The following is a 17,945-nucleotide window of genomic DNA, read 5'->3' as shown; positions in this document are numbered from 1 at the left end:
TACTTAACGACCAAATACAACCCTACAGAGGACGGCCTCTGATACATATACTTAACGACAACCCTAAAGAGGACGGCCTCTGATACATATACTTAACGACAACCCTAAAGAGGACGGCCTCTGATAAATATACAGTACTTAACACTAAGGCTAATCTCTGATACGTGTTTCCGACTCAATACAACACTTTACAGCTTGTGTAGTCTCTAATACGTGGTTCGACTAAATACAACCTTACAGGGGGTAGCCATTGATACAAGTACCCAACTGAAGCTAGTCTTTGACACGTGAATCCGACTGAATGCAACCCTACAGTTCGGGTAGCCTCTGATACGTATATCCGACTGAATGCAACCCTACAGTTCGGGTAGCCTCTGATACGTATATCCGCCTAAATGCAACCCTACAGTTCGGGTAGCTTCTGATACGTATATCTGACTAAATGCAACCCTACAGTTCGGGTAGCTTCTGATACGTGAATCCGACTGAATTCAACCCTACAGTTCGGGTAGCCTCTGATACGTATATCCGACTAAATGCAACCCTACAGTTTGGGTAGCCTCTGACACGTGTATCCGACCAGGTACAACTCGCACAGTGGGTAGTCATTGCTACATTCATGTGACGAGATCAAACCTGATTGAGAGTTACGTGGAAGGCAACCTCTGATAGTAGTCTCTGATCAGGATGTGGTTGAAAGCCGGAGGTCTCACTCAATCGCTAATTAGTTGTTCGACCCGATACACAAAGCAACACACATCGTTTGTCAACAGACACTTTACCTAGCCTGGGACACATATATAGAACACTCGCTATCACCACGTAAATAGGGAAGGTCACTGCACACCGATTTTTGTTATCATCTATCGTTGATAAAAGTTGCTGTCCTAAAAAGACAGCAATATCTGGTCTAGATAAACACTTTGAAACTTAACTAAAGAAAGGGTAACGAAAGGATAGATAATGGCGGTTTTTTCGTGTTTAGTATAGACAAGTACAGTTCTTTACCACAGAAACCACGGTATTTCGCCACAATGTATTTTGGCCATATATAGATCGGCTGTTATTGATCTAGAGATGAAATATACATTTCTAAACCTCAAACATAATTTTAAATTTCATATTTTCAAAACATAGAATTCTGTTGCGTTCTCTTAAAGATTGTCCGTTTGCGAGTAGTCTACAAGTATAACCCAGTAATAAAGGGGTTTACAGGAAAATTCGTTCTTTTTCTTTTTTCCTTTCTGTGTTCTTTTTTTCCTGTGATACTTTAACTTGGCAAACTTTATCCTTACATTTGTTTTTATGATTTTCAAAATATCGAAAACTTCGAGTCAAATGAAAATGTATTTAGTCATTTTTAAGTGTCATGAGCCCCACCATAGGTCCATAAAATACATTCTATGTGACACTAAACACTTCACCTAAAGATCTCGATATTTTGAACAAGAAGCCAAAACGTATGATCTTTGAAATTAATTTACTATACAGGTATCTACTGTCGAGTTAGTAAAATCGGAAATATATCTATTGGAAAACCGCGAAGTTGTGCCCCACGAAAATATATGATTTTTACGGTATTTCAGCCTGACAAAAATAGATCACCGACACCTGACGATTATGTAACGCGCGGTGTCTTCATGCGGTCACAAGTCAAATTTCGCTCGGTAAACCAAGCGGAACAGCGAGAATGTCCGAACTGGCCGGTGAGGCCGGTCAAGGGGTACTTATACAATTTGCTTATATCTATAGTAATGGACTTTTTGAAATCCTTCTTGGTACCTCATCTGTTTAGGACAGTCCGTCTAATCAGTACAGTTTTATTTGGCATCTCACTAAAATAAAATCGCATCGTTGCAATTGACAACTGTCTGGTTGAACAGTTTATAAATTTTGCGTACAAACGACTCTGACTAATACAAACAAACCAACAAACAAAATACCTCGACCTTATTGTGTTAAAAAACACATAGTAAGAGAGCTGTTTTCTGGATTTAAAACACTTGTTAACACTTTGCTGCATGTACGTTCCCTTTAAACACAGGTCTAAATGACACGTCAACATTTTTATTCACATTCAGCCAGCCATTTCAAAACTATGTATTTATACTAGGTCATGATACTTTTAACTGTCCAGTGTACCGTGACAGCTATTGTGTTTCCGCATTCAATGTGAAATACTACAAAGTTAAATGTTCAGTCCCCTTCTCACCAATGTCAGATATAGGTAGTGTCTACCCAGTCCCTGTATCACCAATGTCAGATATAGGTAGTGTCTACCCAGTCCCTGTATCACTAATGTCAGATATAGGTAGTGTCTACCCAGTCCCTGTATCACCAATGTCAGATATAGGTAGTGTCTACTCAGTCCCTGTATCACCAATGTCAGATATAGGTAGTGTCTACCGAGTCCCTGTATCACCAATGTCAGATATAGGTAGTGTCTACTCAGATATAGGTAGTGTCTACTCAGTCCCTGTATCACCAATGTCAGATATAGGTAGTGTCTACCCAGTCCCTGTATCACCAATGTCAGATATAGGTAGTGTCTACCCAGTCCCTGTAGTCAGATATAGGTAGTGTCCTGTATCACCAATGTCAGATATAGGTAGTGTCTACCCAGTCCCTGTATCACCAATGTCAGATATAGGTAGTGTCTACCCAGTCCCTGTATCACCAATGTCAGATATAGGTAGATATCACCAGTCAGATATAGTGTCTACCCAGTCCCTGTATCACCAATGTCAGATATAGGTAGTGTCTACCCAGTCCCTGTATCACCAATGTCAGATATAGGTAGTGTCTACCGAGTCCCTGTATCACTAATGTCAGATATAGGTAGTGTCTACCCAGTCCCTGTATCACCAATGTCAGATATAGGTAGTGTCTACCGAGTCCCTGTATCACCAATGTCAGATATAGGTAGTGTCTACCCAGTCCCTGTATCACCAATGTCAGATATAGGTAGTGTCTACCCAGTCCCTGTATCACCAATGTCAGATATAGGTAGTGTCTACCCAGTCCCTGTATCACCATTGTCAGATATAGGTAGTGTCTACCCAGTCCCTGTATCACCAATGTCAGATATAGGTAGTGTCTACTCAGTCCCTGTATCACCATTGTCAGATATAGGTAGTGTCTACCCAGTCCCTGTATCACCATTGTCAGATATAGGTAGTGTCTACCCAGTCCCTGTATCACCATTGTGTGACACTCACTAGTGTCCTAGACAGGTGTGTTCTGATGTTATATATGTGACACTCACTAGTGTCCCATACAGGTGTGTTCTTATGTTACAGGTGTGACACAGAATAGTGTCATAGACAGGTGTGTTCTGATGTTATATGTGTGACACAGAATAGCGTCCTAAATAGGTGTGTTCTGATGTTATAGGTGTGTCACTCATTAGCGTCCTAAATAGGTGTGTTCTGATGTTATAGATGTTACACTCACTAGTTTCCCAAACAAGTGTGGTCTTTTGTCATAGATGTGACACAGAATAGTGTCCTAGACAGGTGTATTCTTATGTTTTAGGTGTGTCACTCATTATCGTCCTAGACAGGTGTGTTCTGGTGTTATAGGAGTGTCACCATAATCGTCCTAGACAGGTGTGTTCTGGTGTTATAGGTGTGACACAGAATAGTGTCCCAGACAGGTTTGTTCTGATGTTATAGGTGTGACACAGAATAGTGTCCCAGACAGGTGTGGTCTGATGTTATAGATGTGACACACACTAGTGTTCCAGACAGGTGTGTTCTGATGTTTTAGGTGTGACACTGAATAGTGTCCTAGACAGGTGTGTTCTGATGTTATATATGTGACACTCACTAGTGTCCCAAACAGGTGTGTTCTGGTGTTAAAGGTGTGACACAGAATAGTGTCCCAGACAGGTGTGGTCTTATGTTATAGATGTGACACTCACTAGTGTCCCAGGCAGGTGTGTTCTGATCTTTTAGGTGTGACACTGGCTAGTGTCCCAGACAGGTGTGTTCTGATGTTATATATGTGACACTCACTATTGTTCCAAACAGGTGTGTTCTGTTGATATATGTGTGACACTTATTAATGACCTAGACAGGTGTGTTCTGATGTTATATATGTGACACTCACTAGTGTCCCAAACAGGTGTGTTCTGGTGATATATGTGTGACACTTATTAGTGACCTAGACAGGTGTGCTCTTATGTGACACTCACTAGTGTCCCAAACAGGTGTGTTCTGATGTTATAGGTGTGACACAGAATAGTGTCCCAGACAGGTGTGGTCTTATGTTATAGGTGTGACACTGAATAGTGACCCAAACAAGTGTGTTCTTATGTCACAGGTCTGACACTGAATAGTGACTTATCTAGGTGTGTTCTCATTAATGCCCTAGCTTTATGTTTTCATATGTTACCATGCTATAGATGTGAAGCTCAACAGTATCCTAGCTTGGTGTTTTCATATGTTATAGGTGTGGCACTCTAGAGTGTCCTAGCTACTTTTGTTCTTCTTTAGTGTTTCGTTTGAGTTCGATCGATTGTGATGTGAGGACAACAGCATTTAGCTGGCCCGTCGTGGTTACTTTCCAGTAGTCTTTTTTTCACACTGAAAGTGTTAATGACAAAATTTGCTTCCATTGAAGATAAGACGACCTGTTACACGTCGGGTCAAGTTTTTGAAATATGGGTTATGACCCACCTTGATCATGATCTATAGGGATGTCGTTTACAGGACACGTGATCTACACAGTATTACACACATCTCTTATAAATGCTCATGAAATATTTCTGGAATGTGTAACTTCAGTGTCTGTGTCTTTAGCCGTTATACGCTGTGGTTTCGAAAACCAGCCTATGGTCTGTCTGTCAGTCTCTCTCTCAGTCTCTCTCTCTCTATGTATATATATCCTTATCTCCCTCTCCCCTCCCTCACTCCCCCCCCCCCCCCCCCCCCCCCCCCCCCCCCCCCCCCCCCCTCTCTCTCTCTCTCTCTTCTCTCTCTCCTCGTTTTGCCGCACGAGTCACATATCTTTTCATACATGTGCTATAACCAAATGTCTATCAAGAAAACATATGGTCCTAGGTATGAGTTCAAGTCCGTGACCTCCCAGCTATAGTTCATCGAGTTGTCTTGCCACGAATGGCTGACAACTCTTATAAGACTTACTCCTATGTCTTGGTAACAAGTTGTCGGTTTAGCCAGGTCACGCTGTGGGTGTGTCAGCCGGCATGAAGATCAATAAAATTGATCGCCCAAACCAATAAAATACCATATCCGAACAATACATGAGATTCTGAATTAGATAATCGGTAAAGAGATAAGCCTCGCGTGTACTTAACAGTTGATAAGGCTGTTTCAATCAGCACACTCGACGATATAACAAACATCAGTGGTGTATCAAATATAAATTCGCCAGTATATTGACATGAACCTATATTTTAATTACAACGTTAAGTGATCGTTGTGAAATAATACCGGTTCTGCGTTGCAAACGGCACGTCTGAGATGTGTAGTTTTATACACTACATGTAGAAACTATTCTGTGATACTTTGGTACAACTGTGTAAACCGAACAATAGAAAACTCCAGTAATTACCAAAAATACCATCGACTTTGGCTTCGATCCTGAATCCACCGATCCGTGTCGTTCGAAGGTTGAACATGGTAGCATGCCAAGTTTAAGTGTATTAGAGCACTTTAATGTATCCCCTTAATTAACAAAGCGAAATTAATACTAACAACTAATTAATCCAGCTCAATTTTATATGTTCAGGTTCTAATGTGTTGCTGCAATATTTCTGTAGTTGCCATGTTGCTACCTTGCTTGTCAGCGTTATTTTTCCTTGGCCAATGTACAATGTTATCAAGCCCGCGCGTGTTCAGCACGTGCAGACAGTGGACCTGTAAATGCATAAACCATGCCGTAATATTCGTTGTAATGACGGCTCAGATATGCTTTGATATCGTTTCTCCGTATTGAAATTCCTTTCAATGACCTGAAAGTAAATTTTTATATAAGCAGTATCTTATTCGGTAATAACTGTTGCAGGGCACCCCTTATCAAGATTTTTATATTCCAGAAATCTTAACGATTCAAATTCCTTACAGAGTTATAATTCATCAACATTGTTGCTGTTGTTGTTGGTTGATGCTGCTGTTGGTTGATGCTGTTAGTTGATGCTGCTGTTGGTTGATGCTGTTGGTTGATGCTGTTAGTTGATGCTGCTGTTATTCTGCGGATATGCCAGTGATATATTTACTGGCTTCTGGTATCGTTTTATATGGACAGATTTCTTGCAGATGGTAAAGTTTCGCCTTATATGATGATAAGATGGGATCAGGGATGGGACATAAGGTCACTAACCACTATACACAGTATGTAATGGTCACGTTGTACAGTCTCGGATATCATTAGTAATGTTTATTCTACGGTGTACAGTAGTGTTACTTGTCCTTTTAGACGTCAATACGGTTTGTTAAAATGAAAATGCACTATACACGTGTCACATACACTACCTAACCCTTACTGTGATTTTATAGGGGTCGTTTGATAGCTATTGTGGCCTTAGTGTGCTGTGCATTCCTTAACACTAAACTCCCTAAGAGTAAGTCTGTTGAAGTTATACGCGAACAACTATCTGCTGTTTATCACAGCAGGGCAAACAGATCCAGACAAAAGCAGGAATAAATATATAAATAATTATAACCATTGCGAAACATTTTTTCCAACTTATTTCAATCACTCGTGTTGGCCAGGGTGGAATTGTGCGAGGAGGTCGTACTGTAGGAAGGTAACCAGGGAACCCAGGGAAAACCCAGACTAAAACATGTCACACAACGTGATAGGGCCCCTATCACATTATTCAAATTAACCCTCCAGAAATGTCAATATTAGTTGTCAAAAGAAAATATGTGAAAACTCACATTAATTATACTCTAACATGTACTTAAGATAGAACAATGAAGGTTTTGTAGAGAAAATAACCAAACAGTTGTGTACAGAAAACAAACCTTGACTGATAGCTGAATAAACATTATGTAGATTTTAAGGGTACGTAAACAGAACTGACATAATTGGCTTCAAATCTTATAGTACTTGCTAACTAATTGAACGAATATCGCGTATCGTACATTGTCAGTTCGTCGAATTTTATAATCACTTTGCTTCAATATCTACACCGATAATATATGTGCACTTTATCTGCAGTTTTAAATGGCTTCCCCTTCAAATTGTCTATACAAAAGTATGTAAGTCTCACAAATTGAAAAGGAAGTTAAACATTTAATTTTAAGTCTCGTAAGTCTATTCATGTTCAACAAACTGTGCTAGTTTGACCTATATATACAGGTATATCTACGGTAAAGGGGACACACACACAGAGTTGAACACAATCTAGACAATCTTTAGCATTCTTGGCCCAAGTCATCCAAACATCAGCCTTTATACACAATAATGTACTTAACCGTGACGCATTGTTAACGCTGTCATACCAGAGCTGATTTCATAGCTATGTACACCTCGGTGTAAATTATTTCTGGTTGTCTCTCCTTTTTTTCTAAATGCCAGCCACATCAGGCGATGATCAGTTTCCAACATAACCCCCTTACCTAGATATGATACACTGGAATAATGGTTTGGACAATTATATGTACCATGGGAACATAACTCGGTATGTGGTCCACTCTCTAGTCTGGCTACAAGCCCCACAAGCCCCTAAGTTCTTACACTTTGTTGCTTAACCTTCCCCAGTTTGAAACTTTATTGATCTGGTCGTATTCAGGTCGCCAATCAGTACATCTACTGATTGATGTAGAAAAGTCGTTGTTCAGCTAGCTGTAAAATTCCGTACAAATAACACCATATTGTATCACACTATATAGTCTTGTAATTTTAATCCACATTATTTTAATATATGTTAACTTTATCTGGTTTACAACAATTGCGAAACAAGTAATTTCAACTTATACTAATCACTCTTGTTGGCCCGGATGTAAGCGCGCGAGGGGTCTTATTGTGGCAGGAAACCAGAGTACCATACCAATATATATATATATTAATCACTTTCGACTTCGCCTACAATAAACCATATACATACTACAGAGAATTGCAGTCCGCATCGAAGGGGATATTATATGCTTAGGGAACAAAAGTAAGTATTGTAGACACCGAACGTTTGACAGACTTACAGTATTCAGTATAGAATAGTGTCGGTGATACTTAATGGTCTGGTGAATGTATAGCAGCGGGATCTGTCATATCAACATTAAGTTGTACCCGGTGACACCGTGTAGTCCGTGGTATTTCATCATTAAATTAGATTAGGTACTGTAAATGTAAGTGAGATTAGTACTATCACTAGCTTTAGTAAATAAGGATAAACACGTGATATCGACGTTCGGAAGTAGCGATATCAGAATGAACAAGTGATATAGACGTTCGGAAGTGAAGATATCAGAATGAGCAAGTGATTTAGACGTTCGGAAGTTGTGATATCAGAATGAACAAGTGATATAGACGTTCGGAAGTCAGATATCAGAATGAGCAAGTGATATAGACGTTCGGAAGTGGTGATATCAGAATGAACAAGTGATATAGACGTTCGGAAGTGGCGATATCAGAATGATTAAGTGATATAGACGTGCGGAAGTTGTGATATCAGAATGAGAAAGCGATATAGACGTTCGGAAGTGGTGATATCAGAATGAACAAGTGATATAGACGTTCGGAAATGGTGATATCAGAATGAGCAAGTGATATAGACGTTCGGAAGTGGTGATATCAGAATGAACAAGTGATATAGACGTTCGGAAGTGGCGATATCAGAATGATTAAGTGATATAGACGTGCGGAAGTTGTGATATCAGAATGAGAAAGCGATATAGACGTTCGGAAGTGGTGATATCAGAATGATTAAGTGATATAGACGTGCGGAAGTGGTGATATCAGAATGAGCAAGTGATATAGACGTTCGGAAGTGGTGATATCAGAATGAGCAAGTGATATAGACGTTCGGAAGTGGTGATATCAGAATGAAGTGGTGATGGTGATATCAGAATGAACAAGTGATATAGACGTTCGGAAGTGGCGATATCAGAATGATTAAGTGAAATAGACGTGCGGAAGTTGTGATATCAGAATGAACAAGTGATATAGACGTTCGGAAGTGGTGATATCAGAATGAACAAGTGATATAGACGTTCGGAAGTGAAGATATCAGCATGAACAAGTGATATAGACGTTCGGAAGTAGCGATATCAGAATGAACAAGTGATATAGACGTTCGGAAGTGGTGATATCAGAATGAACAAGTGATATAGACGTTCGGAAGTGGTGATATCAGAATGATTAAGTGATATAGACGTTCGGAAGTGGTGATATCAGAATGAACAAGTGATATAGACGTTCGGAAGTGGTGATATCAGAATGAACAAGTGATATAGACGTTCGGAAGTGGTGATATCAGAATGAACAAGTGATATAGACGTTCGGAAGTGGTGATATCAGAATGAACAAGTGATATAGACGTTCGGAAGTAGCGATATCAGAATGAACAAGTGATATAGACGTTCGAAAGTGGTGATATCAGAATGAACAAGTGATATAGACGTTCGGAAGTGGTGATATCAGAATGAACAAGTGATATAGACGTTCGGAAGTCAGATATCAGAATGATTAAGTGATATAGACGTTCGGAAGTAGCGATATCAGAATGAACAAGTGATATAGACGTTCGGAAGTGGTGATATCAGAATGAACAAGTGATATAGACGTTCGGAAGTCAGATATCAGAATGAGCAAGTGATATCGACGTTCGGAAGTGGTGATATCAGAATGAACAAGTGATATAGACGTTCGGAAGTCAGATATCAGAATGATTAAGTGATATAGACGTTCGGAAGTAGCGATATCAGAATGAACAAGTGATATAGACGTTCGGAAGTGGTGATATCAGAATGAACAAGTGATATAGACGTTCGGAAGTGGTGATATCAGAATGAACAAGTGATATAGACGTTCGGAAGTCAGATATCAGAATGAGCAAGTGATATAGACGTTCGGAAGTGGTGATATCAGAATGAACAAGTGATATAGACGTTCGGAAGTCAGATATCAGAATGATTAAGTGATATAGACGTTCGGAAGTAGCGATATCAGAATGAACAAGTGATATAGACGTTCGGAAGTGGTGATATCAGAATGATTAAGTGATATAGACGTTCGGAAGTGGTGATATCAGAATGAACAAGTGATATAGACGTTCGGAAGTGGTGATATCAGAATGAACAAGTGATATAGACGTTCGGAAGTGGTGATATCAGAATGAACAAGTGATATAGACGTTCGGAAGTGGTGATATCAGAATGAACAAGTGATATAGACGTTCGGAAGTAGCGATATCAGAATGAACAAGTGATATAGACGTTCGAAAGTGGTGATATCAGAATGAACAAGTGATATAGACGTTCGGAAGTGGTGATATCAGAATGAACAAGTGATATAGACGTTCGGAAGTCAGATATCAGAATGATTAAGTGATATAGACGTTCGGAAGTAGCGATATCAGAATGAACAAGTGATATAGACGTTCGGAAGTGGTGATATCAGAATGAACAAGTGATATAGACGTTCGGAAGTCAGATATCAGAATGAGCAAGTGATATCGACGTTCGGAAGTGGTGATATCAGAATGAACAAGTGATATAGACGTTCGGAAGTCAGATATCAGAATGATTAAGTGATATAGACGTTCGGAAGTAGCGATATCAGAATGAACAAGTGATATAGACGTTCGGAAGTGGTGATATCAGAATGAACAAGTGATATAGACGTTCGGAAGTGGTGATATCAGAATGAACAAGTGATATAGACGTTCGGAAGTCAGATATCAGAATGAGCAAGTGATATAGACGTTCGGAAGTGGTGATATCAGAATGAACAAGTGATATAGACGTTCGGAAGTCAGATATCAGAATGATTAAGTGATATAGACGTTCGGAAGTAGCGATATCAGAATGAACAAGTGATATAGACGTTCGGAAGTGGTGATATCAGAATGAACAAGTGATATAGACGTTCGGAAGTCAGATATCAGAATGAACAAGTGGTATAGACGTTCGGAAGTGGTGATATCAGAATGAACAAGTGATATAGACGTTCGGTAGAGGCGATATTAGAATGATTAAGTGATATAGACGTTCGAAAGTAGTGATATCAAACTGAACAAGTGATATAGACGTTCGGAAATGGTGATATCAGAATGAGCAAGTGATATAGACGTTCGGAAGTGGTGATATCAGAATGAACAAGTGATATAGACGTTCGGAAATGGTGATATCAGAATGAACAAGTGATATAGACGTTCGGAAGTGGCGATATCAGAATGAACAAGTGATATCGACGTTCGGAAGTGGCGATATCAGAATGAACAAGTGATGTAGACGTTCGGAAGTGGCGATATAACTGTGAATCGCTAGTATCATCCATTTCTACTTTAGGTCTCAAGTCAAAATATAGATCAAGTGTCCTACTTAAGGCACGCGACACGTCTACCTTATGTTACCATATGTTGTTTCCATCTGCAGGACCTACTGGTCCTCTTTAGGCAGCTCGGAATGTCCTTAAACGCAGGGTAATGAATTGTCATCCTCGCGTGGTCCATAGCTTGCTGTAAAATCGAACCGCAGAGGGTGGTTGTCCCAAAGCTTTTCAATTCTGTTCTTGAAAAAGTTTGTTGTTCTAGCTGTGGCTACATGTCCAGGAAAACTGTTCCATGTATCTACTATTCTGTGTGAAAACTTGTATGTCCTGATGTCTCTGATGCAATGTTGTTTCACTACTTTCAACGAATTTCTTCGTGTGCTGCTGGACACGAAGTAGATTTCTGGTCATAGATTCCATCCAATTTTTAAAGACTTCTGCCATGTCTCAACGCGTTCGTCTGAAGGTCAGGGTTGGTATCTTTAGACGCTTTAGACGTTGTTTATAGCTCATGTATTTCATATTTAGTAGCATCCTTGTAGCTCGCCTTTGGACGACATTTTCTGCTGTTTTCGTATCCTTTTTCTTATAAGGTGACCAGACTGAGCTTGCACATTCCACATAAGGCCTAATTAAGCATTAAGTAGCAAGCAGAAATTTCTATATAAAGCTACGTCTCATAAGCCCAACAATCTCATTTGCCTTATTTACTTGAATTTGTTTACGCTTTTCAAAAGTGAGATACAACGCCTATCCATGTTTACCCACATACCCCTCTCGCTTTCGACATTTTCCAAGACTTCTCTATCGCCGTCGTATGTATTCAGGCTATACTTGATTTCCTCAATAGCCTTACCTTTGTTGTGGATTGATAAAACCTTACACATCAATAACCATCTTCCACTCCATTGCTACAGCCTATCAAGATCACACTGAAATATTGTAGTGACATCAGTCTCTTTAATCTCTCTATATCCGTTTGTGTCGTTAATAAACTTCAGAAATGTAACGGACCCAAAAACTGATCCTTGGAGTATTCCACTAGTAACTTTATGCCATCTAGGTTCACTTATGTACCATGTATAAAGTTCCATTGACTAGTGGTGTAGTCTTCAATGTAGGTCGAAGGTCACAATGTAGGTCAGAATGACCCACTTTTGATACATGACACATCACTTACCTTGGTGAACCTTCAACTTGTATGTCCGCAGTAAGAAGTTCTAATGATATCTAGTGTAGGAGATCGGGCTCGGACAAACAGTTTTTAGCTTAATGTAGGTGAAATGTAAACATGTAGGTCATTGTGACCTACTTTCGATACATGACACACCATCTCATCTATGTTTTACGTGCCAATAGTATGAAGTTCCGATGTAGTGTAGCAGCTGATGTCCCAATTAAACGAATCTAGTTCTTCCCTTCATTAACATCTATTTGTTCCTATATGTTCTCGCTTTTTGTCCTTTTGATTGATAAAACCAGTAGAGAATCATTGTACATCTTTAATTAATAGAAAATAAACAGTCGTAACATGTATTATCTATACAGCTATATTCTTATGTCTGTGTATATAACATTTTTGAGGAGTCAGGTTGCGATATTACCTAGAACCTATTAATTACAACTGCTTGACTAGTCTCAATAGATATATGACACGTAAAGACAGTAACCATACATCTCACAACTATTTGTATACAATGCCTCGGCTATCTGTTTCGGTCGCCTTCAACCAAATGAACGCAGCTGTGTTAAGTTTAATTCAAATATCGATAATTTATGTGTGTATTTTAATAATTTTGTTTGGTAGAATTCCCAACAAAACATAAAACATAATTCTTAAAAACTTAATAGAGACTTTTTACAGTTTAAAATTGCTGACAACATGGGTTTGTCCGATTAAAAAAAACCATTTCACTGTTTACCTGTTAGTTACAGAGTAAACAATATGAAAGACCCACATATGAGTCACTTAGACACTGTATTGACACAAGTCGTATCGAACATAGAGACAGTGCATACACAGTAAGATGTGAAATCTATTTCACCATGTGTTTGTGTACTTGAGCTGTAAAATGTGTGTTGAATTTGTTCGTCATATCAAGTATTAACATTTCCATAAGTCATAGAGATTTCGTGGACAGGACAAAAAAGAATCCTGATTAATAAGAAAGTCCCGATCAGCAGGACAGGTCGGGCTTTTACACCTAAGCTACCTATTACGATATGGAAACTTTGTGGTAGGGTCTCATTTTATACGAAGTGACCGAATTTCTGATTGACGACATCTTCTTCGGGTTTGGGGTAAAACCTTCCAACAAGCTATTGGCATACCCATGGGAATTAACTCTGCCCCTCTGTACCGGACTTGTCTTTTTTATGAGACGGTGAATTTATCTAAAAGCTTATCAAAACAGATCACAAAGAACTTGCAAAGTCGTTTAACTTTACTTACAGATATTTTGACGACGTCTTGTCTTTAAATAAAAAGAGTTTTATTGACCACGTCTATCGTATATACCTACCAGAATTGGAAACCAAGGACACGACAGACATCTTCTACATGAACAGCTTATCTCGATCTTTTCCAACAACGAAACCAACATCAACAACTTTCAACCAACCTGTATGGTAAACGTGATGATTTCAATTTCCCTATTGTCAAATTTCCGTTTCTTGGTAGCAACATTACTGCGTCCCCAACCTATGGTGTTTTTACAGCGGGTTCGATATTCAAGGGCCTATTCCCATAATCACGATTTTCTCGCAAGAATTCAAAAGGTGCAGAGTGATGAAAATTGTGCTTACGTTTTAAGGTTGTCATAGGGATCTCATTCAGAAATATTTGCGATTTGAAGTTGGGTGTGTTTGATGCTCATGCCTGTATGTTCCGTTGTTGTATACCTTGTGCCATTTCTTACTTGTATTGACCAAGTTTACATGGCGGGTATCGTCGATGAAGCAGAAGATGTTTACTCTTCCGGAACATCTGGTCTTATTCTCCTTTTACTTTTTCAGGAGTCTTTGTGTAAATCTTTCCTTCGTTTATATATTGGCCCAAGTTTTATTGGATCTGAGTTTGGATTATGATTCTGTAAACATGTTGGTATTTTCTTGCTGTTTTAGCATTTGTTGATTTATCTGATGAATATCATAGACATGCATGTCCGGTCCTGCTCAAATACACGACAGCACGTGACGACACCTGATCTCAGTTCCCTGGAGCCCAATCTGCCCTGAAAGGGATCGAACGTGCAATTGGTACCTTCTTTTGATATTGTGTTAACCAGGAGCTGTACTGATTGAGTTATCTCGCCCAAACTGTTTGCAGATGAAGTTTGATAATATGGATAATTTGTTTCTAAATCTGTTCTACACCACTTGCGTTTTTTAAAGATGAAACTGTGGTGTGTTTCGGGGACATTTACTAACCTACTTAAACTGTCAAATCAACAATAATCTGCAACAGAATAGCCAAACAATCAATAACGTTTCAAACACATTCACCATTTCACTGGATGTTTATGAATAACTTATAAGGTAGATTGGAAACACAAAATCATTGAGGCCAGCTATCTTGTAGTGGTAGATATAAGTACGTGTAATTGTCGATAGAATAGGTCTTACATCATTTGGGTTGTATTACTTTTTATGGCCACTTTTATAGAAATAAATGTTTTATTGTTTGGAACACTGGATATATACCTTGCCGTACGAATGACAAAAATAAAACTTCTGGTACAGCTTCCAATGTCTAGGTATGTCGGACTGTGTTTTCCCTGCTGATTTCGTCTGAGTAGTTAACTTATAGTCAGGTGTGTATTTCAGTTAAACCTCGGCCGACACGTGTTGACTTTACGTCTAAGTGTACTTTAAGTCTGTACGGGGAACATTACGGTTCACAGAACCTTTAAGAAACAAAAGATTCTGTTTAAACTTACGTACCGGATATCCACAGAAGGGACAAAAATGTTTTGTCAACAAAGAATTGTAATTATCTTGACGTAATCAGCCGTTTTCTTTATATATATATAATGCTGACACAGTGCAAAATGGTTTCCAACAATAGAATAGACTTGGTTATAATACTACAGAGAAACCGTTCTTGTGTAAATATTTTGAATTGCTGTCACTCCCTACTAGTTTAGGAGACATGATTACGGCTGGTCAATAGAGAGATAATTTGCTCTTTTAGAAAGCATACACATGACAGTTTATGTTTATTAAGAGTCATTTTCAGTTTGTCGGTATCAGCACCAGCGAGTATTAATTTTCGAGGATAAGATAAAAGTTATATCTGGACACAATGGAGTAGATTCATCAGCTAAAAAGAAGATACATTTGAAGTCCGGGAAACCCAGTGTTTTAGTGTATATTGCTCAAGGTAGCAACTTTAACGATGTGAAAAATGATACATGATAATTACCAAGACAATTTTCTGATAACTAGCATTTGGATAAACCTCATTGAAATTACCTTTCCAAATACGCCGAAATAGAACATATTTTTTTATTTTATTACTGGTCACATTTAGGTCGCATCAGGCAGTTACACACCACACCTCTTTTATCCAACAAGCCCCGCCCCCGAGACATTTTATTCGGACCTTTTACTTCCTTATATCTACACAAGCGAACACACCCGTCGTTTTATACAGTAGAACAACTGTTTAGAGTTTCATTGGCACTATATTTACCACTCCGTGATATTTCCACTATATATCCTTAACAACTGTAGTTGCGCAATATCACTCCATAACTGCCAGCTGGTGTATGAATTTAACAGTAATGGAAACGAATAAATAATATTACCTTTTGTAGATGACAATTGAATTAAACATTGAAATATGTATTATCCGTTTGTTCACGCGTAGTAAACTTTGTTAGTACATTGAATATTTTTATGTGTATTCTTTTATCCAGCGCACTATTTTTTTACGCGGAAGCATCCGGTAAGTCTGCTGACAGGTCTCTAGACAATTACAGTGGGAAATTTTGATTTTATTTATAAATAAAGTGTAATTATATCATAAATCACAAGTGATAAATATAATCATTGAACTGCTTCAGTTAGCAATCATAAGCCCATGAATGCCAATTGAAAGAGGTCCAATGCTTAATTACCACGGTGTTGAAAAAACATGAAAATTTTACACGAATCTGTTTAGAATACCAAAACATGTCTAAATTGTTTAACGTAGTACATATCTGGCTAATAACAGGTGTTGGTAGATGTCACAGGATAGTGAAACATAGCGAAATATATTCAGTATTTGTAAGTACACAGCATTTGATGAGAAGGATACGACTATGGAAATACCAAGTAGTCATTTCCATAGTTCGGTTGAGGATGTAGGGGTTTTCCAAATGTTACATGTAAATTTGTATAGATGTTATCAATCTTCCTGTATTTCTTCATTAATACGCGAAATGTTCAAATAAATGTCATTTATATATCGTTGTGATATTTAAAAAAAAATGCTTTCAGTTTTCCCTGTTGTTATGGTCATTATATATTTCCCGACTTCTTAATAATGAACGTCGGTCCAACTCCTCTTCCGGCTAAGTCTGATTGTTCTTATCGTTGTACGTCCGTCCTATGTTCTGTGCCCAAGTTTGACTATCCTTACCTTCTTGTTCCTATCTTGTATCTCCGTTCGTCCACATGTCCGAATGTCTATGTCGTCACACGCCAGACCTAATTCCCCGTGCCCCGTGCGTAGTGTCCTTATTGCTGTATACCCGTCTTCATTCCCCGTGCTCAGGTCCGACAGTCATTGCCGTCGTGAATCCGTCCTTTTTTCCCTTTCACATGTCCAACTGTTTATTCGTCAAACGTCCAACCTATTTCCACGTGTGAATGTTGCACTCCTCAGCACTGTGTTGAGTTTCTGTGAAAATTTCTCGTCACATCCCGTTGTCGGAAACTTGATTACATACATAGTGATACGTTGTATAATCGCTATTGCGCGGAATGTAATGTCAACGTTTTTGGAAATATATTTACAATGTCGTGAAAGTTATGGGTAGTTACATATCACACACATGCACCCCCAACCCCTCCGCCCTCACACACACAAATACTCACACATACATACACACATGCTTGCTTGAAGTCTTATATATCAGTCCTTGTCGTACAGAAATACTGACGGCGAAGTTCCAAAGGAAATGGAGAGTTAATCATTTTTTAAGATATTGCTTGGATTTCAGAGAAGGAAAAACACGAATGAAGTGTTGCTATTACTTGATTGACATGGGGATTACTCAACGTTGGTTGAAATCTGATATAGCTCATTTTCATATTACTTCTACTTAACCCTGATTTCTGACCAATCTCCTCTTCAATCTCGCCTTGTGAGACTCTTACACACGGCTCTGCCAGCTGTTCCCATTAACACCGGCCGTAACCTCGTGCCAGTCAGTGCTAACTATGTAGTGCATTACAAGCGCTGAAAGGATTAGCATTCCTTACAAACACAGACCGTC

General features: G+C 38.9%; 1 protein-coding gene across 1 annotated transcript in view; it reads right to left on the bottom strand.

Moving 5' to 3' along the window:
* LOC132558061 (uncharacterized) overlaps window positions 1-17,398 on the bottom strand; it is a 30,870-nt gene extending 13,472 nt beyond the window's left edge. The window contains exon 1 of the mRNA XM_060222584.1: window positions 17,301-17,398. Within this exon, the coding sequence (XP_060078567.1) occupies window positions 17,301-17,398 (98 nt within the window). The remainder of the gene's footprint in view (window positions 1-17,300) is intronic.
* Between the last annotated feature and the right edge of the window lie 547 nt (window positions 17,399-17,945).

The sequence above is a fragment of the Ylistrum balloti genome, unplaced genomic scaffold, assembly GCF_031769215.1.
Source record: "Ylistrum balloti isolate Yb309-2 unplaced genomic scaffold, AGI_CSIRO_Ybal_v1 Utg370752, whole genome shotgun sequence".
NCBI lineage: Eukaryota > Metazoa > Mollusca > Bivalvia > Pectinida > Pectinidae > Ylistrum > Ylistrum balloti.
The sequence above is the reverse complement of the archived record's forward strand: the minus strand, read 5'-3'. Positions and strand labels throughout refer to the sequence as shown.